The sequence below is a fragment of the Hibiscus syriacus genome, unplaced genomic scaffold (genome assembly GCF_006381635.1).
Source record: "Hibiscus syriacus cultivar Baekdansim isolate YM2019G1 unplaced genomic scaffold, ASM638163v2 tig00110198_pilon, whole genome shotgun sequence".
NCBI lineage: Eukaryota > Viridiplantae > Streptophyta > Magnoliopsida > Malvales > Malvaceae > Hibiscus > Hibiscus syriacus.
The window spans coordinates 2,057,221-2,082,934 of NW_024062623.1; the positions used below are offsets into that span (position 1 = coordinate 2,057,221).

Here is a 25,714-nt window from a genome sequence, read left to right on the forward strand (position 1 = left end):
GAGTATCAATTTATCCTTCATCATTCATATGTTTCGAGCATATGAGATACCGTTGTAAATGTCTCATGAAGTAAAATATGAGTTAATAAATTTATCATTTGGATCTCCACATTTACCCATAAAAAATATGACTCAAAATTTCCAACTTATTATATTTTCCCAACATTATCTTCCCTATGGGGTTCGAGTAGTTATATTTATAAAATATATATTGTTAATAATTAAAAAAATTATAAATACATACTATTTTTGTAATTATATGATATTATTAAAAAAAACATATCCCCTGGTGTAGTTTATACTGTTTTTTTTAATACCCTCTTGCCGTTTATTTACTCCCGACATTTCACGTCGAGAAAATTATTTGATGGAGGAAACCCTAACAATTAAAGGCCGCCTGTAATAAATGATCATAAAAGATGAACGAAGACGCCATCAAACCCATTACTTGAATAATTTGGTCGGTGTACCTAACTTGATTTTTTTTTATGTCCCTATTGATTTCCTGGTAAACCCAGATTAATTTAGACAGGAAAAAAACCTACATTAATTTCAACCTATTTAAATTATTATTTTTATATAATCTATTTTTTAAGTATATCTATTATATTTAAAATTTAAGAGTTTAGAGTTTGAGATTTTAAAATTTAGGGGTAAGTTTTAAGTTTTAAATTACAATATTTAGATTTTAAAATTTAATATTAAAAAAGATAAATTAAATTTTACATGATTTAATTATTAAATAATAAACTTTAAATCAAATATTAGAAAATTAGAAAAAGGTAAAGTTTTAAGTGTAAAAGAAGGGAGAGAGAAGAAAATGTAATAAAGAATGGGATGAAGTAGGTGGTGTATTTTTTTGTTTGTTTAATTCTCACTTTTTTAAGATTTTAATCGAGCACATTTAATTTTAGTAGTTGAATTTTTTAGTGAGGATTTTTTACATATATAAAGCATCGAATTCGATATTTGTTTAAATGATATAAAATTAATTAATATTTGAACTAACTCAGTAATAAAGTAGGTGGCATATTAGTTGTATGTGAAAGAAGGAAATGTAAAACCTGAGATCCAAGATAGCATGAGAGGAGAGAGGAAGGAGAACCATAAGTTTATTAGCATAATAATATTTTTAATATGATCAACCGTCAAATATATGCTAGGACGGTTTGGCTTGCAATGGCGCAGAAACTTTTGAAACTGCCCGTTTTGGCAATTGCTGTATACAGCTAGCTAGCTGGCTAGCTTTACACGGCCACTCTTTAATTTGGTTTCCCATGTTAGGCAGCCTCCCTTTGAAACGAAGGTATGCCACGAATCAATTAATTTAGCTTTATATTTTAGTATTGAATTTTTTGGGGTTCACAGATGAAACAATGATGAAATATTATGGTTGAATAGAATCTATTGAGTCACCTTATAAGTAAAATGAATATTTATTCCTTTTAAAAGTATTGAATTCTAATAATTATGTCTGTAAAATGTGTATTATCAATCATTAAAAAAAATATAAATAGATACTACCTTATAATCACTCAAAACTATTTAAAAAAAAATATTATAATCGAATAAAAATGATAAAATAAAATGATATGTCTTAATTATGAAGCCCGTAGTTTAAAATGTAAAGGGTTAAAGTAGTTTTATATATTTTCAAAATTAACAAGTTAAAAGTACTTGTAACATCTTGACCTAGACTAAGCGTTACGGCCAAATATAGGATGTTACACAATTTAAAATTAAATTATGTTTGTCAATAATTTTTAGAGCAAGTGGTTAAAAGTTTCTAATTGACATATTTTTTTACTCTTAGATTACGAGTTCAATACACATTAAGAGCAAAATTTTGTTTCCCCTCCCTAAGTAAGAATTGTTTAATAAAAATCAAATTATTTTCTAAGAATAAAACTAGTAAGTCTAATAACATAATTGCAAGTCCATAAACTAAAAAATAGTTTAAACATGAGAACCTGTGGCTAATGTTAAGTCTGAGAATAGGGAGCAATTTCAATCCGAAAGAGGAAGAAAATGAAGAATGAGCTATGAAAAATCAGTACAGTATCTATGTGTATAAAGTAACCAGAGATCATGCTTATAACATAAATTAATCAGAGAACATAATACATACAAATATTAACTCATAAAAGGGTAGTAAGTCCCTAACTATCCATCCATCCGCTAATCTTTACAGAAAATTTTCTTTAAACTCGATATCATCTTATTTTTTCAGTATACGTAATATGTGATCGTATTACAGAATCAAATAGTAACATATACAACTATACGAACCGAACTAATATTTTGATCAAAATTACATATTACACATATATATCTTATTACTCATACAAATTATACATATAGGCTCATCATTTATGTTGTACAAATATACTGGTCATGCTATCGAATAATTTGTGAAAAAATATTTTATATGGCTAAAGTACAATTTCATAAAATTATTTGATTGAATTTACATTTAATTATATTTTGCTAAATAAATTTTATTTTAGTATTTACATTTATGATACGTATTAATCTGTCATTAGATTGCCTCAATATTTTTTTGTTCGTATGATTCTTTTAATGAATTCGTCTTTGATCATACATAGTTTTGTTTTCGTAAATATCAAGGAGATATTCTTTTATTAGAAAATTTGATGATATAAACTTCTAAATATATATAGGATGTGCAAATCTCGTTTGTTTTCCCTAAGGAAACGACATCATTTTCAAATTCGAGTGAAATATTTTAAAAAATGGTGTGATAAAGGATCGTATTTTAAATATAGATTCAAATTCGTAAATTTCTACTATTATGAAAACATATGAACATTTAGGAATCAATTTTAGACGTTGTACGGTGCTAATAATTCATCACGCGTAATCAACTCTCGAATCCTTAAAATAAATTTATGGTAATACACATGTCAATATTTATATTTTAAAGGGATTTTTCTAAAAGTTCATTAAAAATATATTTTTAGGTATTCAACCTATATTACCCAAAGGTCGATGGCGATTATTAATCAAATTAATCCAAAAATCCAAAATTTTCTAAAATAAGTGGTAATCTTAGATTTTTCTTTCAAAAGAAACCTTAAAGAACATTATGACAATTAATAATAGAGCAAAGAGCAAGAGCAGAGTATGCATTTACGAATTTTATACTAATATCGTAATAAATACAACTTATTTTATTAGTTTATGTATACTAATAAAATCTTTTTTTTTGGTAGTTTGAGTGGATACCATATTATAATCAAGAATGTATGACATGCACCTTACCAATTTTTTTTGGCTACATCATACGTAATGACATCCGATTGATTGTATGTTGCATTAGTTTAGATACGTGCAATATGTTCCAGAACTATCTACATATGCATGAAGTCAATAAACGAGGTAAACCAAGCATGGATTGGGGCTGAAAGCATGCATAATGGTTAGCTACGTAGGAATGATGAGATACCCTTATACCTGATCGACAAGTAATTCAAAGGCTTGCCATTAGGGGTGGGAATAGGCCAGGCCGGCCTACAGGAGCCTACGGCCTGGCCTATTTAATAAAAAGGTCAGGCTCATGCATTTTTAAAAGCCTATTTAATTAAACAGATCAAGCTTAGGCCTATTAAAAAGTCTTATAAGCCTGATAGACCGGCCTATTTAGAGTGACTACTTTGTAAAATGCACTAAGTTAGAGTGACTTAATAGGGATTTTACTCTAAAATTAATAATTAAACTGAAAATATTAAATGTTTATTGTTAAACAGGCTAGGTCATGCCTAAATAAAAGCATTTGACAGGCCACAGGCCAGACTTAGACCTACAAAAATCATTGTAGGCCAGGCCCAAGCCTATTAAAACTTGGCCTGGCCTGGCCTATTCCCACCCCTACTTGCCATGACAGGTTTCGAAGATTATATGTCATATTTTATAAGTAATGGCGAAGGGTGTTTATTGTCTGAGTCAAATTGAGCCCGAGACATTAATTAGCAAAAGGAAACATCCACGGACACAATATCATTATCTCCCAATTAATTGAGGAAGAGAGAATCAGAGAAAAGAGAAACGTTTTAGCTTGTCCTCTTCAGTACCGCTCGAACCCCTATAGTCTACACAGTCATTGTTATCGGTCTCGTTTATGCAGAATGTTTCAGCCTCGTGGAGTCCAATACAAGAGTTTTATACACCAGTACTATCAAATTTGATATATGATGTATATGCGTCGATATTGACTGAGACTGCTCCTCCACCACATCTATTCCAGTTATCGACCTCCTATTCATTCATCTCATCCTTTAATCATTTTTTGGACGTTGACAGTCAGACCTTAAAGAGATAATAAAATTAAATTCTAAAAATTTATTTTGACAAAAAAATATATTAGATTTATTTTTAATTAAGACTAAGAAGACTAACTATTTATGTAAGTATTTAATCCATAAGAAATGAAGAATACAAAGCTAAAATATAGGAAGTATGATGAATTGATGGCCCAATATCTTTCGGTGTCGTACGACTTGAATTTGTCCCATTTTAAAAAAATATCACAAGTCTTTCTCAGCATTTTCCCAACGGTGAGCAAATATCCCATGCCCTCACACTAGGCTTTTTGCCCATTACACTAAAGTGCAGATCAAGTTTATGTTTTCTTTTTGTTTATTAATAATTGCATATGATTGATCATTAGATGGCGTTTGGTTCGTTGGAATCCCTTGGAATTAGAGGGAGTTGAAATCCAATTCCACCACTTTCTCATGTTTGATATAAGTTTTCAAAGGGGGAATTGGAATTTAATTCCATCAAAGGAGGTAAAGTAAATTTCATCCATAACATGATGTAATTGAAATATTTTGGAGGAGGGATGTGAAATTTGACCATACTACCCTCATCAATCTTTTTGTATTTGGGTCGGATTTTTTTTAAAAAATTTCGGGATCAGGTCGGATATTTTTAAAAAATCAGGTTCGGATCAGGCTTTTTTAGGTTTGATATTCGGTTCGGATTTTTTAAAGTGTGATATTCAGGGTCGGGTCGGATTTTTTTTAAATATGTTCCCCTTCCTTAATGTTCCCCTTCAATAATTAAAGGTTACATAATTAAGGGCATAAAGTATAAAATATAAAAGTATATGAGTTTTTATTATTAAATGATAAAGAATTTTCAGAATAAATATTATCATATAATTACTTTAGATTAATCAAGAAAAATATTTTGATTTAAAAGTGTATGAAATATTTAAATTTTCAAAACAAATTAATTAAAATTTTAAATTAAATTATGAAATCAAAAAAAATTGAATCAAATAATATTTTTAACAATCTTGATATTTTTTGAGATATTATTACCATATAGTGTAATCTTTTTATACAAAACTTCTAATTATTTTCAAATTTTAAAAAAAATTATTAAAACTAAGAAAATTTTAACAATATTATTTAAAAATATTATGATATGATATATAATATCAATCAATCTAAAAACATTAAACTTATCGGTCAAGAAGATTTTTGACATTCTTAAATTAAAAGTTTTTAATTATTCTTAAATAATAATCATAATAAATTACGAATAGAATAAAATAAATTAAAAAATCATTTTTGTAATAAATTTATAAAAAATCGATTTGAACTAATGAATTGATGAATTAAATAATAGATTGTAGGGTAATTAATTAAAAAAAATCATAATAGTACTAAGTTCACTTCCTATATGTTACATCAAAGGGACATAGGCCTTTTATAATTTAGGAAACTTGAAAGAAGATCACGTGCATGGCACTGACCAATCATGGACCGGAAAAATAAATTATCAACAAGGAATTTTCAAGAGTGGCTGGTATGCAGCCACGTGGAAACCCCTTTAAGGCTATGTACTGTATTATTGCAGGAGCATTTTCCCAATTTGCCCAAAAATATAAAAATATAAATTTAATATTCTTTCCCTTTACTATTTATCATTTTATAATGTGAAGTGGTCATAAAATAATCGTGGCCCCACCGATTGGGTTACGTGTATGGCTAGGATTTCTTCCTTGTCCCTTTCAAACCAAGATCCCGAGGGAGTGATCAACGGCTGGAATCCCCTCGATCCAACGGTGGACATGGAATTGGCGGCTGCCGCCCAGCAACGTTTCCCCAGTCTTCGACTGTCGGTAAATTTGGAAATATGGTTGAAAATTTTTTAGCCAAAATTATACAAATATTTTTTTTTAAATATCACATATCATGTATTTTAAAAAATTATTTTCTTATACAGTATAAATGTAATAGTATACATTAAAAGATGTACTAAAGATAAAAAAATTAAAAAAAAAATGTTTGAATGACACTATAATTTTTTAAAATTATATATATTGATAAATTGATGTTATAAATTTATCAAAGTCGTTAAATGATTCGCTTATCTTTTAAAAATTATCGTATCATTATAACGTTTTTCAACATGCCTGATAACATTTATACTAGATGGAAAATATGTGAATGGATTTTTTCACTGTATTATCTAATCAATTTTACTCAACTTTTTATTACAAAACAAATTAGAAAAATAAAGTAGAAGTTGAATACTGTGAGGTGATTACTCCTATAAAAATAGGCACAGACTTGGACAAACATGAAAGTTTGGAAGAAGAATATATATATATTTTCTTCTTTTCTTTTCTTTTCTTTTTCATCGAGAAAATCTGTAAAGATTTCCTATAGATCCTCAAAGTTTTTGTTGCAGGCTTTTGATCATAATATTTCATCCCGGGAATCTGTTTTCCGATATCATGGATGTGATTTTTATGCCATCTACAGCTGAGAAATCCGTTTCTCCAAACAAACAATTCAAGAATAATATTCTAAGGAGATACAGCAGTGGAGCTGCTTTCGTTTCGAAACAAAATGAAAATCTATCTTACAACACAAGCATCATCCATGGCGGAGGAGGAGAAAGTCTTTTGTTTGCTCCTCCGCCGTCTCTTTCCTTCTCTTACAACCCTTCAGCTCCGCTTCTGAATCCATTATTCTATCAAAACTATCAGAAGCAACTGCAACCACCTCTCCTTCCACTCCCTAACAAGCCTCTCCATAGTTCCCTCCCTTCTCGAACTCGAAGCCTTTCATCGTCTCCTTCTAACGTGAAAAATAACAAAAAAAGAGACCCAAAGAGATCAAAATCAAAACAACTCACTCCTAAACCAGTAGAAGAGCCAAAGAAACTTCAACTCAAGTCACCAGCAGAGGCAACAAAAACAAAAGCTGTAAACAAGCCCTTTCTCATGGCGTCAGCTAAAGATTTGGAATGGGCTTCAAGTTCTATCTTTAAGCTCTCTCCACCACCTAGCAGCTTGCCTTTGCCTAGCTTTTCTCTTAGACCAAAGCTTAGTTGCAACGCTGAAGCTGCTTCAGCGGATGATGATGGAGTCACCAACAATCGTCGACGAATCCTTCGTCTCCCTTGAGAGTCCGGTTTGGTTTTTGGTTCGCCGGTGCTTCAAAGGCCTTAATAATAAAGGACACGTTTCCTTTTCTCACTTTGCGCCTCAGAGTTTTTTTAAAGTTGAGGGTCATAAACTGGAAAGACAAAAGATGGAGCAAAGAGAGAGTTTGCTTGCTCCTAAGGTTTGTTGAGCTTTCTTCTTCTCTCTTTTCTTCCGATCATAGTATTGTATTGTAATGTAGATCATATTGTGATCACCGCCTTGTTTTTTTGAATTGGGGTGAACATAATATATGTAAGGCTTTGCCATTTTAGTTGGTTGGTTTGGAACACAAGATTTCCATCGTGTGTTTGATAAATCTATATAAAATGTTCTATGTATTTCACCGTCCATACAAGGATGAAGAAGAGACATCTGTCATCGTCTGTGCGAAGTAACAGGAGAACAAAAGACAGGAAATAAACAAAACAAGACAAAAACATCCCAGTTTGTGTTAAGTAGACAGATTAGATTTTGTATGGTTAAGACTTTTAACTCTTAAACACTCTCAAAAAACTTTCTACCATAGTAAATTAGCTGTTAAGCTTTCAAGTTTTATGTCAAACCTTGGAGAAGAAATGACAGACAATGAAGAAACAAACTCTCAATAACTAAGCAACGCAATATTATAGTAACAGTTTCCCGCATTCAACATCAAATTACAATTTACTCGTTCCTAACTTCCAGTAACAAGCCACTAACAATGCAAGTGAACCACAATTCCATAATATTTATCAGTAACTTAAAGATCAACCAACTAAATCAGTGCCAATAACAACCTAAACTATCACAAAATGTTAAAACATTGATGTAATTATATTAACTCTTTGAAATACGTCAAGAGGAGTAAACTATCCTTTTAAAAATTTGTGTGGAAGCAACCAAAATATAAAAAATATGACATAATGATTTAAAGTAGTTCAATTTCTAAATTAATCTGCATTGACTACCTTAACATCTATACTAAGAATTTCTGAAATCCACTAGATTTGCTTATATTATTCTAGGACAATGTATAATCTTACAATCACTTCAAGGTTTTTATCCAAAACCTTAAATACACACTTTCCCAAATAGTAAATACAAAAGAAGTAAATAAAATAAAAAAATTTCACAAAGAAAGTGTGTTTGCACAAATTTAGCTCTCACCTAAATCACAATTGAACAAAATAAGCAATACAACTCGAAAGTGTGTTACAATCAAAATATGACAAATTAAGCACAATAGAACTCTTTAATGTTGGTAGACTAATTCAATACGATTCTTGTTGTCCTTGAGATGCCTTGACCTTGATTTTATGAATTCTATAAGAATTCTAGTCATTTAGAGCCGTTGGAGATCATTATAGTTGTTACCTACAACCAAAAATCATATTTAATGCACAAGGGATCAATCTTTTGGTGAAAGAGATCGTTCATTTTTCAAATAATTCGATTGTTGCCAAAAAGGGATCGATCCTTTAGGGAATAGATCATCCTTTTCATTGAAGGAACGATCATTTTGGTGAAGGGATCGATCCTTGAGGTGAAGGGATTAATCAATGGCTACCAGAATCTAAGGAATCGATCTTTGCTCAAGGGGATTGATCATTTTGCTAGAAGATCGAACCTTTGAGCAAAAAAAAAACTCTTGGAAACTCAACTTTAAAGCATAAAAACGGTCGAGTATATTTTTGAAAAATGTTCGACTAAGTTGGAAAACATTTAAAACATATTTTCAAGTTAATTTGAACTTTGAATTATTTTTGAACAATTTTTAACAAATTTGATTAAGTCTAAAATTAATTTTTACAGTTATTTGTTATATCAAAATATTAATCATACAATCTCCCTTTTCTGATATAATAAAAAATTTCAAAAATTATTTTTGAAAAATGATCCCTTTAAAAAATAATAAAAGAAATTATGAATTTATTAAAAATTTAAGCTATAATTTTAGGATTTGAAAAATATGTTCTCATTTGAGTTACTTCTTCCCCTTTTGTTATATGTTAGTATAATATAACATAGTAGAGAAAGTAATAACAATATATATATATATATATATAGAAATAAGAATATAACATAGTAGAAACACTTTAAAAATATCTTTTTAAATTTATTCATTCAATTTTGATTCATTTATTTATGGTTCATTTGGTCAATTGAATCATTATTTAATAAAATATATTATGTATTTAATGTGAATTAGTAAATTGAAATTTCTTTATTATTAATCGTAAAATGGATTTGCAGATTCAAACATAATCTGGGTTACTATGAATTATTAAAACAAAATTCTGGATTTCCATAAAAAAAATTAAGCTTACTACGTAAGAACAAAAAACATATTGGTCAACAAAACAAAACAATCTTGCGTTTGCCAGGAGTCAAACCCAGGTCTATTGCTTGGAGGGCACTTATCCTAACTGTTGGACTACAAACACTAATTATTACACACACGTGAAATGTTGTTTATCATGTTTGATTATATTTAACAGCAGACTAGACACTTCAGAGGGTAACAACGAGGTATTATATATAAGATTCGTCAGGCTTTTCATTCATCACAGCATGTACTATTGCTAAAAAGACTGGAATGAAGTCCATGGGATAATATCTAAAGCAAAATTTAGTTGAAGCTTTTAGGTAATAATGACCCGATTGCGGTCGATCAGTGATTGAGGAGGTGTTGTCTTTTGCATAAACAAAGATTTAGGACACGTTATGAAAATGATGACCCAATTGTTGCTTGGGTTTGAAATTGTTGCCTTGGAACAGGTCAGAAAGATTACAACAGATTAAGACCATTGAGCTATCGTGGGGCTGATATGTTTATCTTTGCATTTTCTCTCATCAGCAAGGCCAGTTATGAAAATGTTGCCAAGAAGGTTTAAACCCTGAATATCTTCTGCATTTAGAATATAATTTTGTTGTGCAGTGTGAGATTTCTCTGTAGTGGCATGTGAATGCTATTTGTTACTTTTTGTTTCAGTGGTTTCCTGAATTGAAGCATTATGCACCTGGTGTTCCAATAGTTCTGGTCGAAACTAAGCTTGGTATGATTTTTACTCTTTTGATAATGGCATCCTTGAATATGTTTGCTATGGTCGTGTTTATTAATCGCAACAGGCTTGATTCCCTAAGTGATAAAGTTTTTCCTATAATTACAGATATCCGAGATGATGAGCAATACTTTATACACCATCCTGCTTCAACACCCATTTCTACAATTCAAGTGCTTGTTTTAACATCAGCATCAACACCATTGCTAGTACTATTACTATTATTCAATGAGACTCTGTTACCCTTGTTTTAAATATTGATCATGCATCACTTCTTCATGAAGGGAGAGGAGTTGAATAAACAGATAGGAGTTCCTGCCTACGTCGAGTGTAGTTAAAAAACACAGCAGGTTAAATATTCTTCGTAATTTTTAATCGAAAAATTATGATGAAGCCCTTTATTTCTGATGGAATCTTGTTGCTACAGAATGTGAAGGCGGTCTTTGATTCAGCCATTAAGGTAGTACTCTAGCCTCCAAAGGAAAACAAGAACAAATCAAATGGTATTTGCTCGATGTTATGATCAATGGAAGATTGGAGTCTGACAAAGCTCCAAAGGAAAACAATAACAAATCAAACTGTCAGCTCCTTGTTGCATGATTCTCTATCGCCGTCACCTTTTCGAAGCAGTAGAAGGCATCCTGTATAGTCCCGCGTCTTAAACGGTATTCTGGGAATTTCTGTGATATAATTGCTTTCTGTTTTACTTGTTGTCATGATCTAAAAGTGATGACAAAATGACAAGCATTTCATGTTAACATCCATGCCTCTTATGATTTTCATCTTTAACCTTCCACTTATGTATAAACCAGATGCTAAGAAATAATCATTTTCTTGCATGATGTTTAATTCTAAGTAATTTGATTAAAATGATATGTATCGTCGAATATTGAGGCACTGAGTTAAAGAATTTGATTAAGTTAATGTGTTATGTGATTTCTGATAAAGATAATTAGCCTTACAAGTTATATCTGATATTATCACCTAGTTTCCTTCGGTAAGAAGGATGAAAAATATTAATGTTAAAACCAATTATTCAAATTATGATTGTGATATTTTCAGTTTGTGTTGTGTTTATTATTACTGTGGACATAACAAATGCTATTATGATATACTATAAATATGATAATCATACGCTAACAATTTTAAATGACATTGTTATCACTATATAGTGGCTATCATTATGGTAGTAGACCGCTATTTAAATCGTTAAAACAATGGAAGGAGATAATTCTAAATTTGAGCCTTTCATGAATTCATTAGTTTTTTTTTTCTTTTGGCTCTTTAAGGTTTTGCTTTAACTAATCCGAACCGACCCGTATCACAAATCTAATTTTGCTGGGTGAATCTCTTAACGAGAGTTTTTTTACGTATATAAGGATTCAAACTCAAAACTTACTTAAGCGATATTAAACTGCTTACCACTTAAAACAACTCCGTTAGTAATAAAAACATTAGTTAATTGTAAATAAACACTCAACAGAGTTAATGTTAGAGTCAATGAAATTTCAAGTTTCAGCATTAAGCATTTAAGTTTGGTAGTTACTTGAGGAATTGCTCGACACCCTCCCGATTGGAATAATGTGGTGGTCCCTCACTATAGTCTATATCAACTTATTTTGGGTTCTTAAATGCTTCCTTCATTTTCATTTAAGCATTTGATTATTACAAAATTCAACGATCTATTTTGTTTTTAAAATATAAAAATTAAAGAAAATAAAATTGAACTTATTAGTTATGTGAATTGAAAGGATGTTCTTGAATTGAGTCGAATCATATTTTTTATCGATTCAAATCTAATTTGAGTATTCTATCTCTCATCTGACACCCAACCTAGGTTTCGAGAGATTTTACCTGATCCAAATTCTAAGATAAAAATCCACACTCTATTCGGTACAAATATTAAAATAATAATATTATTTTAATACAAATTATATATATTTTTAAATTATTCATAAAATTCTATTATATATTTTATTTTTATTGTTTTTATTCAATATCTAAGTGTAAATTATATCAATGATCACCTATATTTGGACTAGTTTCTTTTTTCACAATTAAAATTCAAAAAAATTATATTATTACTAAAATTTATGATTTATAAAATAATAATAATGTTATTGTGAGCTCATATTAAGTTGACGATGTGACATATTAACTAAAAGGTTAATATTTAATTTAATTTCTAAATTATTTACCAAAGTTCAATTTAATTTTTTTAACGTTTTTAACTTTTTTTTAAAAAATATCTAAAATACTTCCATAATTTTGTTATCTCCACTCAGTCTAAAACACAAGCCGACACCAATTCATCCGTCGGTAATATAGGATATTATGAGTAACATTATATTATAAATATTTTTATTATTGAATCTTATGAGTATAAATGAAAATACAGATGTTTGACATTTCCATCTTTTAAATAAACGTATATTTTTTTAGTATTTTACAATTATCAAATTATGATTTGAAATTTTTTTTATTCTTATGATATTTTACATATATAAATATTATAGTTTTTGTATTAATTTTCAATTATTAATCATTGATATTAACGAGAAATAGAGATTGATATTATATAACTGTCTAAATTTTAAATATTAAAATCATACAAATATTCAAATTATGATTATTTTTTTTTAAATTTTCGTAATAAAAACAAAGCATATACTCATACAACACATATATCGAAACAAGAATAGTATTTTTTTCAAAAATAATTATATTTAAACATATTTAAATTTAAATTTAAATTTTTTAAAAAGTATTAACCAAACTATATACATTGGGTATAATTTTTTTATAATACACATTAATTGTGGTTCATGAACATAAGAAATGCATATATGTTCATGGACCTCAATTTTCCAAAGCCTTGGTTGCCTTTACTTTACGGCTTTCGAGGACGGCACAATCATTATGGGATATCAACCTTTTTTTATTAATTAACCATGGTTTAATGCATTGCACTTTAACACAAATTTAACCATCACTAATTGGCTTTAATTTTTAGGGTAAAGTACACAAATGTCCCCCGATTATAGAGCATTATTTTGTTGAGTCTCATTATTATTAAAAGTTACAAAATGATCTCCCGACTATAGAGCGTTGCTTTGTTGAGTCTCTCGACTATTAAAAGTTAAAAAATGATCACTCGATTATTTATATTTTCCAAACTCGTAATTTTTCTTTAAAAAATTGACAGTTGTCTTAGCTGAACATTAACATACTGACTGAGATATCATAAAATCTGATCTCATAACCGTTTGAGGTGTATAGTCGTTTGAGATTCTGGGATCAAATTTTATCATATCACAGTCAACATGTTAACGTCCATCTAAAGGATCACCATTTTTTTAATAAAAAGGATGAGTTTAAAATATATGAATAGTCGGTGATCATTTTATAACTTTTAATAGTTGAGGGACTTAACAAAGTAGCATTCTATGATCTAGGGACCATTTCTCTACTTTACCCTAATTTTTATTATTAAAAAAAGGTAAATATATTTTGGTATATGAATTGTGCTTCAAGTTTAATTTGGTATTTGAAAATTTTATTTATATAATTAAGTATTTGAATTTGACATTTTAATTTAAATTGGTATTTGAATTTGACTTATTGGTTCACTTTGACACTTATGTTGTTTTTCTATCCATTTAAATATTTTTTTATGAATAAGTTGGGATGATTATCATTTACTATTTGTTCAAAACGTTCTTAGTCTATTATAACACATATATATACCATGTAAATCCAATTGCTCAAATCTAAATCATCTATAAATAACAATTTTCTATTTACCTACTACGACCGCTCAATAAATTATATCCATTTAAATATTTAAATATCTATATTAAAATATAATAAATATTCTTATAAGAGTATTTTTTGTGCTTTTATATAATAATACTTTTTAAAATAAAACAAATAAAAATATTTATTGGGATTCAAATACATGAATAATGAATTTATATATAAATCATTTATCACTTAATTTTAGATATTTTCTCATTTTGATTATTGTGTTGTAATCAATTATATCATTGAACTTTTTGGATTCTTTTTTCTGGACATCAGATCGTAAATCATTAATTTTTTGATGACATGGTTATTTCTTTCCCCATTTTGTTTCTGCAAAAACCCTAAATTCCTTCGATCGTTGCTATTTTTCAATTTCATCTATTGTTGTTCGTACAAAATTGATATCAAAATATTCATATTTATCTTATTTTTCTTCGTCCTTGATTCGATTTTTCATGAAAACTACTCAAGATCAATAAGGATCTATCCAAATCTTCTATATTCTAATACTCTAATCTACACCAAAGACTGTTCGGTAAGACTAATTTCAAGATACATTATTTGTGTTCTTGGAAGAATGCTTCTTATTGTTGAATTTTTAGACTAGCATTCCAAACCTTTCAATTTGGTCAAATCCCCAACTTAAAAAAATGATGTATATTTTGTGTTTAATGTCATGAATATTTAAAAGATTTTGAGAATATCTAAGTCGATGATGCAAATTCGTCGTGTCTAAAATGATCATAAAATACGTCAAAGAATGATAGTTCCCTTGTAAAATCTAAAAATAGATAAGAAAAAAAAGCTCTAAATTCATTGAAAATAAAACGAGGAAAAAATAAAGAAATTATAATATCAAATAAAATTAAATAAAAAGTTTTATCTTTGACATAGTACAAAAATGTAACGTTATTCACATGTTAATAATTTAAAGGTTCAATGAAAAAAAATTGGAATGTTGTGTGCTAGAAGTAAAACTTTTGATAATTCAATTACTAAAATAAGACAACATTTAAAAGTTTGGTGAAAAATTGTATAATTTATCTATTAATAAAATTATATAAACATGATATTGGTAAAATAAAATGTCTCCCGCAACAATGATGGACCAACTTGAAAAACTAAATAGTCCCCCCATCCCCACAGCTAATTAAATAGAAACTTCAAGCAAAAACACAAACATTTCCTTAGCTTTGAGATTCGGTCGTCCCTCAAATTCAATCAAAGTTACCTAATAATATATAAAAACGTGAGATAAATAAGTTTTATTAGTTAAAATCATAAATAACATGATATATATATATATATATATATATATATATATATATATATTTTGCTTTAACTAATCTAATCATACATGTGTCGTACATATAATTTTGTGATTTAATCTACTACCAAAAATTTTCTACATACATATACATAAAGACTCAAACTAAAAACATTATTTAAACGATATTAAAATATTTACTAGTTGAACTAATATAATAATTTTTTTAATATCACAATTCGCAAGAACAAATAAGAGAAACGTGGCGTAGCATTATTGGAAGAAAGAATCGGGTGGTGTGACAAAAACTTGATACCATCTTCCACTTTCGCTCTCCCAAAGAAAACGAGACATTGAAAAAGATAAGCTCTAAATTCTATTTTCATATATTTTTTAGTCATTATTTATTGCTAAAGAAAGGTTGAACCCGAACCCGAATCCCTACCCGACTCATTCAACTCCTTTAAATCCTCTCTCATTCCACCCTATTCATTTTCTTTTATCTTCACCAGCCCCACGCCTCCCCCTCCTCCAGTGAGCTGTTTCAGCTATTGCACCGAGTTACATGGCGATATCGGATGCCGTGATTGGGAATTTAATGATGATCTACGTGGCGGTGATAGTGGGGATAAAGGCGTATGGTTTAGTATGCGGGGGAGCTTCGGCGGTGGGTTTGTGTTGATTGTGTCGAGCGCGGTGGTGGGTTTGATCTTAGTCGGCACCCTCACGTGGGACGTCACTCGTAAAGTCACCTACGCCATTTCCCGTGATCAATCCCCTTCCGTCCACGTTCACGAGATGTGCAAGGGTGGGATTTGCTGGCACGGTGTGGCGGTTCGTTCGCCGGCTTCTCAGGTCCGGTTCAGGCTACCTCACAAATTCCATACGGTTCTCTGTAAGTAAAAAAGGGGAGATTTTGAGTTTTTGGAGCTGTAAGATAAAAGGTTGTGTTTGGATTTTGCTTTTTTAATTTTCTTGAATTCTGATTGTGAGGAATAAAGTTGTAGTAGTGTGTATAAGTTATAAAAATAACAAAACAAATGGAAGATGCTTTGTGAATAAAACCATTTCCATTGCTTTTTCTTTTCACCAACCCAAAGTTTGCTTTTTTCCTAAACGGAAACAGTGGTGGAGGCGAGTTTCCATGGCTTTTTGCTCCGTCTACCGACATGGAACATAGCATTTTTCTACAAAGGAGGAAGATTCTGAGAAGGGGTATTGAACTTATAACAGGGTCGATATTAGAAGATGAAGGGTTGGAGTTGGAGTGACATTATCACAGATTTTCCCGGAAAATAAGAATATTCTGGGGGGAAAACTGATGCACTGATACAGCTGTTGTAGTTGTTCGTACAAAACAGTTAGAATCTAAGTCATGTTTCTTTGGCTTTCCTTTTTCTCTTTTTGGTGTGTTTTCTTTTACATAGCAGCAAGTGCAGTAGTACCAAATTTGCAACTATGTCCACTTTCCAGAGGTCAAGTATGACCACGGTTTTAGCTTACTTTGTTCTGCTCGGGTCAGGGATGTACCGAGATGGTTAACAGAGGATATTAATTTATTTTTTAAATTATTATATAATTAAATACTTTTATAAATTTTATATTAACAACCTGTTTTTTTCTTTCTCTAAAATTTTATAGATTCATTCTTAATATAAAATCTTAATTCTAATGTTTGTTTTATGTTTAGGTAATAAGTAGGTTTGCTGATCTTAACCCAGTAGAGAAGGAATCTATTCTTTTTTTACAAAAAAAAAAGTAAAAGGTAGTTATTTTGTTTAGGGTCATGGCATAACTAAGACTTGATTGAAATTTATATAAGAATTACAGATTACTCAAATTCTTAAATCTCAAACACTTTTATCAACATTTATCGGTAGCGATACAGTCTGTTAGTTGTACCTTAAACATCTTACAAGCAAATCTAATATTTCTTAAATAAAATAATGGTTAATAAATTAACTAGGGTGATATTTCTCTATATAATTTTTAAAAGGTACCAATTTAAGTAAAAAAGCACCGGCAGTTCAGATTCCAAATGAAATAAGCAATTTTTCTTGGATGGGTGACTACTCGGCATTAGCTGACTGACCCTGACCTGGTCCAATTGGATTGGGTCATGGCTCGTGGTTGTACTTTACTTTCATTTTTCTATTTCAAACCACTATGTGTAATTTGATTAAGTACAACTTTCTTGACACTCCTAAACCTAATTCTGGTGCAAGTCCCAGTCAAAATACATCAATTAGTAATTATTTAGCATGAAAGGAAGATGGTTACGTCGGTTTCTATTTTAAAAAATGGTAAATAAATCTTGATGGTTGGACTTGGAGAAATTGAAAAAGGTTTGAATCAAACAATTGTTACAAATCTATATATATCATTTGTATTTAATTCATATCATTTAATCAAATTTTTATATATAAAAAAATAGTCATGGTCGTTGTGTGCAGATATTTTTTTTATTCCATTATTTCGTATCTTTATTTATTTTTATAATAATTCATTTTTTATGAAATATTTTTCGATGTTTTTATTACACGTTTTTATTTGTCTTTTGGTATGTTTTTTGTTTTCTTTATTGTTTGATTGTATGTACTTGTCATTTATTTTTCTTATATTTGATTTAACATCATCACGATCGATAGGATGACATTTGTTATTTTGTTGATTTTCTGGCTTTGAATTTTCGGATTGGATTTTGATACATAATCTGCATTCGTATATAGTTTTATCACGAGGCTTCATTTTGACTAGCATTTGTCAATGATCATTCAATAGTTTGATCATCCGTTTCGGTTCGTTTACCGATGCAATCAGATTTGTTTGTATCTACTTTTTGTTTGAGTTTTTTTATATGGATTCTTTATATTTTTCTTGTATGGTTCTTATTATATAATCTCAAGTAACTAGTTTATTGTATTAATAATTATTGGAGAATGTTCTACTTATATGTTTAATTTACGATTTTTTTTGTAAACCTTCGTTATAATTTTGAATATTTAATATTCTTTAATAAATTAATTGATTCCATTTCAGTAAAAAAATCAAGTTTTTAAAAAACTCAACCGTTCATTAATACAATCATTCATAAATTGTTGAATTATATTTTGTCATTAATACAATGCTTTATAAAGTTGACTTATTTTATAAATTTAATTAGATGATATAATTTAAAATAAAATGACATATGTTAATCCGATGTAAGCTTTTCATACAATCATTTGTTTAAAATATTAGTGTTATTAGATTTAGTAATAGTTATATGTTGGTCATACCCAAGTGATTCAATAGATTTTGACTCTCCAGATCTACATACAACAACAAGGAATGCGTTGTGAATAGGGATGGCAACGAGCCGGGTTCGGGCCGGGTATTGGTCTCCGTCCCCGTCCCCATTTAAAAAACTTATATATCCCGTTTAAAAAACCGCGAGAATTTAAACGGGGATTTCCATCGGGTAATCGGGAAAAGCGCGGGGAAACGAGTATATCGTTTAGCATAAACGGTTATTTAAACGGGTATCGGGCCGGTATATATATTTAAATTAAATATATAAATATTATATATATATATATATATAAATTAAATTAAATTAATTAATATTATATATATATAATAATTATTTTTAATATTTATCGGGCCGGGTATCAGGCCGGGTAATCGGGGCGGGATTACTAAACCCGTCCCCGTCCCCGTTTAACATAAACAGTTTTTCCCCGTCCCCGTCCCCGTTTAGCATAAACGATTTTTCCCATTCCGTTTAATTCGTTTTCGGTTTTCCCGTCGGGTTCGAGTTTTTTTACCATTGTGAATCGCAATTCTAACTTGGGGTAAAATCATGAGGTTTAGTTACCGCAGTAAATAGTATGATCAGTTTTTATTTGTATGAAGATCGAAGATCTGAGTATGGCAAAATAACCTTTGGCCTGCAGTGTAAAGCATTCAGACAATTAATTCAAATTAACAATTTTTAAACTAATTTATTTTATTAAATAAAATACCCCAGATTATAGCGAGAGTCTATAAAATAAAGATGAACTGATTACATCAATCAAATGTTATTTTCTAGAAAAATTGCATGTAAACGAGTGAGTTCAGAATAAATAAGGTTATACACAGAAAAGTTTGAAAACTCAACCAAATATTCCCACAAATGATAGTTATAAAGAAAATAAATTATATTATTTATCATTTAATTATCTTTTTACTCTTATTTTGGTCACTAAAATTAAAATTTTTCAATTTAATCATTCAACTTTTGAGTTGTTCTTGTTTTGGCCACTCTCAATTATTTTATTAATTTTTTCATATGAGGTTTCATATTATATTAATATCTTTTACTACATAAAATTAAAACTGATTTCCTAGTTAGTGGAGCTTGTACTACATGAGTAGAAAGCCAAAATTTTCTCCTGCACAAAGGGCAAGAAGATTTATGGGCTCTCACCCACTTTTGAAGACACGAAACGTGGAACATATGGTGACATTGTGGCAACCTATGAACTGTTTCTCACTGTAAAAACTCCTGCAATATTTGAAATCATCAATGGAAAACCAATCATTGATGAACTTCAAAACAAAAGTGGGGAAAAGGAAAACCTCAAGGCAAATCGAACATGGGTTTCTGCTCCTCAATGAATCCCATAAGTTGTCTTCTGTGATTCTCATTTTTTGAATTTTTTTTCCATGGAATCCTTTGGCAACCCTTCGTCCAAGGAGACTTGGATGAATGCAGTAGATTCATATAAGTTTATCTACACCCAAAACCAACAAGTGATATACTTTTGAGACATGGATTTCCAAATAGGATAAAAGTACATAAATAGTTGTCTAAATATATGTTATTATTTTGTTGAGTTGTTCGATTATTAAAAATTACAAAATAATTTTTTAATTATGTGAGTTATTTTGTTGAGTCTAATAGTCACTCGACTATTAGTATGTTTTAGACTCATACTTTTTCGTTAAAAATTAATGTTAATTTTGAGCTAAACATTAATTTATTAATTAGGATATGATAAAATCATATTTTAATGATGCTTATTGACATTGCCTTTTTTCAATCACTAATTTAACAACATAATGTTTCAAGCACTGACTCGTCGACATAATGTAAATGAAGAGTCAATCCACAAAATACAATTCAAGTGGTTCATATCCATCATATCTTAGTCAATAAGTTAATATTCAACTAATACCACAACTAATATTTTTTTTTTTTAAAATGACAAGTTTGAAATACATGAATATCGAGTAATCATATAGTAACTTTTAATAGTCATAACTTAACAAAACAATACCCTATAATCAAAATATTATTTTATAATTTTTAATAATCGAGATGATTTCTTATAGGACAATTCTTATAATGTAGAAGTTCAATTTAGGACAATTCTTTCAACTTAATTTACATCATCTACAATTTTAAAATTCAAATATATGATTTTACTTAACGAACTAATTGAATGATTATTTGTTAGATTACTATTCTTTTACTTAAATTAAAACATTAAGCTTTTAATAATATAAACATGATAATTTATATGTTATTGCACATTTACCACATCGTTAATAATTTTTTTTTGAATATTATTATATTTTTAAATTATTTATTTACAGAATATATATAATAATTAGTGTTTAAAATAGTTATCACAATATTTTTCTTATGGTACATGTAGGTATCACAATATTAAAATTAGAAAATAACATTATAGAAATAAACTAAATTAACGGAAAATGTAAATATTAAAGAATAGACCTATCATTATATCTTAAAATAAAAAAGGAAATAGTGATGTGAAGGGACATGCTATTGAATAAAGAAATAAAAAGGTAGACATGATTGGGTCAAAATCGTCGTCTATGATACAATCGTAACCCAATAGTTTACTAAGCACACACAAAGAAGATGACAAATATTTTAATATATGAATTTCTCTCAGTTATTTTTAAACTACAAAATTTCAAAGAAAAATAATGCCAATAATACTATATTCTATCCCTCCATTAAGAAGATGACATAATACTCTGCGTCCAATGACAATAAGATATACAATAAGGGATAATACGAATCAAATCTAAATTAAAAAAATATTATCTCATATATTCAAACCGAATTAAAATCTATTAAATTCAGATCTCGTATTCATCTCTATATACAAAACATACTACTTAAATTAATTTAAAACTATTTTTTCTATATTCAAACTTACGAGTCATGACTACTCTTGTTTCATCATATTTCTTTAAATCATGTGATCTAGATCTACTAGGAGCATCACTCTTCCTTCCTTTAGAGTTTTCCTTCTCCCTCCCCTCTAGGTAGGATTAGAATTATATATGTAGCTTACGAGTCCTAGTATGAAACATCAACAAAACTCATGGTTTAAAACATAAGTATAATATAAGTTTATAAAATGGGGAGCTCCTAATAATACATCTCAAAATACAAGAGTTTATCAAAATAGAGTTACGACTCAATTACACCTAAGGTCTATGAAAATACATGTTCACTAAATACTCGAGATGTGCTCTGATAACTTGATCAGTCTGGAATTTACAGTATGGTGATGAACTCCTCAAAGTGGCACCTAAGAACTTGCATACGAAAACTAATTTCGAATATTGAGGTCACAACCTTAATGTCACATAAACAACTATACATACTACATGCATTCACCATTTGAGCATGCTAGCAGGTATAGTCCCGAACAAAAGATGCATCGAGAATACAAATAAAAATAAATATCATAGTGTAATTCATGGTCACATTAGCATTATGAAACTCATACCCCTACTTACTTACGAAGAGGTACTTTAAATGAGATTTGAGTCATTTAACGTCATCGTTTACATCTAGAATGCAGTAAATGAGGTTAGAGAAAGTTTAGGGTTGTTTAATAACTTGGGGAAATTATTAATTATTAACCAATGTATAGAGTATGCGGATCTAAAAATATTTGTGATTAGTTATCTTGGTGGGATCAGCAAATTTACCACGGTAATAAGCTAATTAATTATTCGGTTAATAATATACTATTTTTACCACGGTAATAAGTAAATTTATCATAATTTTTTGAAACATTTTGACCATTAACGTTTTATTTTGAGGTAAAAAAAATCTTTCGATAGATGAAAATTGTTAACTAATAAACTGTAATGCTCCAAAAATAGACTTATTTATCCTAAAATAAAATGTTGGGAGTCTAAATACTCTAAAAACAGAATAAAAACTAAAATAACTAATTAATTGCATTTAAAAATTATTTTATCTTAAAATAAAAATTAAAGTGTCAAAATACTAAAAATTAAAATTAAAACAATTATTAATCAAACGTTTTAAGATTTCTTTAAACATTATGTTAAAAAAAACAACAAACGTAGCCCAACATAGCCCATAACCCTGTCGGTACATATCACCCATTTACCTTCTCTTTTATGACTTTGCTCTACCCTACAAGGAGTCAAGGACCCACTTAACTGAACACATTAAGCAAGGGATAAAGTGAAAAAGGATGAGGTGAAAACTCTTTTATATGGTGGAGACTGGACCAACGCACACAAGCACTAGAGTCGACGGCATTTCCTAATGGCAACTCCGGTGAAAGTGCACGGCCCCCCATTGTCCACCGCAGTATCTAGAGTCTTAGCTTGTCTCATCGAGAAAGATGTTCCATTCCAGCTTATCCCCGTTAACATGGCCAAAGGCGAGCACAAGAGCCCCGATTTTCTCAAGATACAGGTCCATTCTTTCATTTTGCGCTTCCTTTTATTTTACTAAACTCATTTAAGCTCACTGAATTTTGGGTTTTTCTTTAAACAGCCCTTTGGTCAAGTGCCGGCTTTCCAAGACGAAGCCATCTCTCTCTTTGGTAATCATTCTCAGCTTGCCTTTCTGTTTACTGTAATTCCGCCCGGCTAAAATCTGGGTTTGTGGATTGTAGAGTCCAGGGCAATTTGCAGGTACGTATGTGAAAAGTATGCAGAGAAGGGGAACAAAGGGCTTTACGGAACAAACCCATTGGCTAAAGCTTCCATAGATCAATGGGTGGAGGCTGAAGGGCAGAGCTTTAACCCCCCGAGCTCAGTTCTGGTGTTCCAACTAGCGTTTGCGCCCCGGATGAAGCTTAAGCAAGACGAATCCCTAATCAGCCAAAATGAGACGAAGCTGGAAAAAGTGCTGGAGGTGTACGAGAAGAGGCTGGGAGAAAGTCGGTTCTTGGCGGGGGATGAGTTCTCTTTAGCCGATCTTTCGCACTTGCCCAACGCTCATTATTTGGTGACTGCTACTGACAGGGGAGAGATGTTCACTTCCAAGAAGAATGTGGGGAGGTGGTGGGGTGAGATTTCGAGCCGTGATTCGTGGAAGAAGGTAGTTGATATGCAGAAGCAGAGCACTTAGAACCATGGTTTCCTTTGCTTTTCTTACATGGTTGCCTTGTTGAATTTCAATTACGCTAGCAGAGGGATTTGCAATATTTGGGTCTTGTCGTTTACTCTTTGGATTTCCATGTCGTCGGTTTTGAGAGTTAAACATATAATTAATAATCCGTCACTAGAGATTGTTTCTTCCTTTTATCATCTCCTGTCATTATTTTCATTTCAAATTGAGCTGAAGTGGACCCCAAGAGAATTAAGGGTGTAAGTTTCCTAAATTCAAACCACCAATTTTTATGAGATTGGATCACCAAATGTCAAAACACAATTCATCTGAAAGATATTGAATTTTTCACCTGTAAAAACTGAAACAATTAAAGGTATAGTGTAATAGAGAAATGGAGCTAGGGGCGAAGGAGGAAGAGAACCACAGCAACACCGCGGAGAAAGCTATATCCTCAAATTTGATGGAAACTGCTACTGTGTTCAAAGTGGCCAAGCATCTCTCTTTCAGCTAGGCATTTAGACAAACATCTAACTAGGCATACAAATCGTTAAGACACTGTCCATGAACGAAACGGCATGTAGAACTTAAAACTAAGATTGCGGGGCTTTACCCCGAAGGGAGCCCTTCCAGAAATTCTCTAAGGCCCAGGACAAGCCAAGGCCTAAGAGGGGGTTTGGAAATAGTTTTCAACCAGCAATAGACGCGCCTCGGTTAGAACCTCATGAGCTGCGTCAGTGCCCCCAGCGCAAAGATACTTTGAAATATCCTCCCCATCTTCTTTTATATAAGTTACCAACTGTTGTGAAATTCGGGTTAATTTCCACCAATAACAGATTTACTTTGAAAACTATTATCTAGGTGACTAGTGTGAAAACGATTGTACTAAAAATCACTCCAAGGTAGATTCCCAGGAAAGAGGAGGGGTCACAATGGTCCCTCTTAAAACCCACTTTCCTTAGACAGAACTACCAAGACAAGTAATTTTAATAGGACAATAATTGACAACAACTATACCCGACAATAGCTATTAAATAGACATAAAAGAGAACACCAAAATATTTCACTAATAGAGGAAATATTACAAAGAGAGAAAGAATACAAATAGCCTTTAAAATAGAAGAAGGCTTATATTTGTGGGATAATTAACTAAGGAGGAGGAGGGCTTTATTTTATAACAAAAGAATTTCCCCTCCTCCTTATACACAACCAATGTGGGACTTTTGCCAAAAACCAACAAATCTCCACCTTGGCAAATTCCACACACATCTCTAAAAAAAACAATCTTTTAATTTGTAACAATATTGACCAAATCTAAACAATGTTTAAACTTGACCGCAGTTACCACTTTTGTCAACATATCAGCAGGATTCTCAGTGGTCCGAATCTTCTGGATTATGACTCCACCTTCTTCTAGAATCTCTCGTACAAAGTGATATCGAACATCGATGTGCTTCGTCCTTGCATGGTAAACCTGGTTCTTTGCTAAATGAATAGCACTCTGACTGTCACAGTGCACTTTGATGTGCTTTTTGTTCCATTCCCAATTCACCAAGCAACCCTTGAAGCCAAATTGCCTCCTTCACAGCCTCTGTAACTGCCATATATTCTGCCTCTGTAGTAGACAAAGCCACTGTTGACTGTAAGGTGGACTTCCAACTGACTGGTGCCTTTGCAAATGTAAACACATAACCAGTAGTTGATCGACGCTTGTCCAAATCACCTGCATAGTCTAAATCACAATACCCAAC

General features: G+C 30.4%; 2 protein-coding genes, 1 non-coding gene and 1 pseudogene across 3 annotated transcripts; 3 read left to right on the forward strand and 1 right to left on the reverse strand.

The window, feature by feature from the left end:
* The first annotated feature begins 6,721 nt into the window (after positions 1-6,721).
* LOC120218360 lies at positions 6,722-7,597 on the forward strand. The gene has a single exon (XM_039215317.1). The coding sequence runs from the start codon at positions 6,770-6,772 to the stop codon at positions 7,442-7,444; it is 675 nt and encodes a 224-aa protein (XP_039071248.1). The 5' UTR covers positions 6,722-6,769; the 3' UTR covers positions 7,445-7,597.
* An 8,472-nt stretch (positions 7,598-16,069) lies between these two features.
* LOC120218356 lies at positions 16,070-16,491 on the forward strand (annotated as a pseudogene).
* Positions 16,492-23,110: 6,619 nt separating this feature from the next.
* LOC120218642 (glutathione S-transferase F8, chloroplastic-like) lies at positions 23,111-24,158 on the forward strand. Its single transcript, XM_039215571.1, has 3 exons — positions 23,111-23,324; positions 23,406-23,454; positions 23,527-24,158. Exons 1-3 carry the CDS (start codon positions 23,172-23,174, stop codon positions 23,982-23,984), a joined length of 660 nt encoding a protein of 219 aa, XP_039071502.1. The 5' UTR covers positions 23,111-23,171; the 3' UTR covers positions 23,985-24,158.
* A 410-nt stretch (positions 24,159-24,568) lies between these two features.
* LOC120218665 lies at positions 24,569-24,719 on the reverse strand. The gene has a single exon (XR_005525258.1). It is a non-coding gene; the product is annotated as a U4 spliceosomal RNA (small nuclear RNA).
* Between the last annotated feature and the right edge of the window lie 995 nt (positions 24,720-25,714).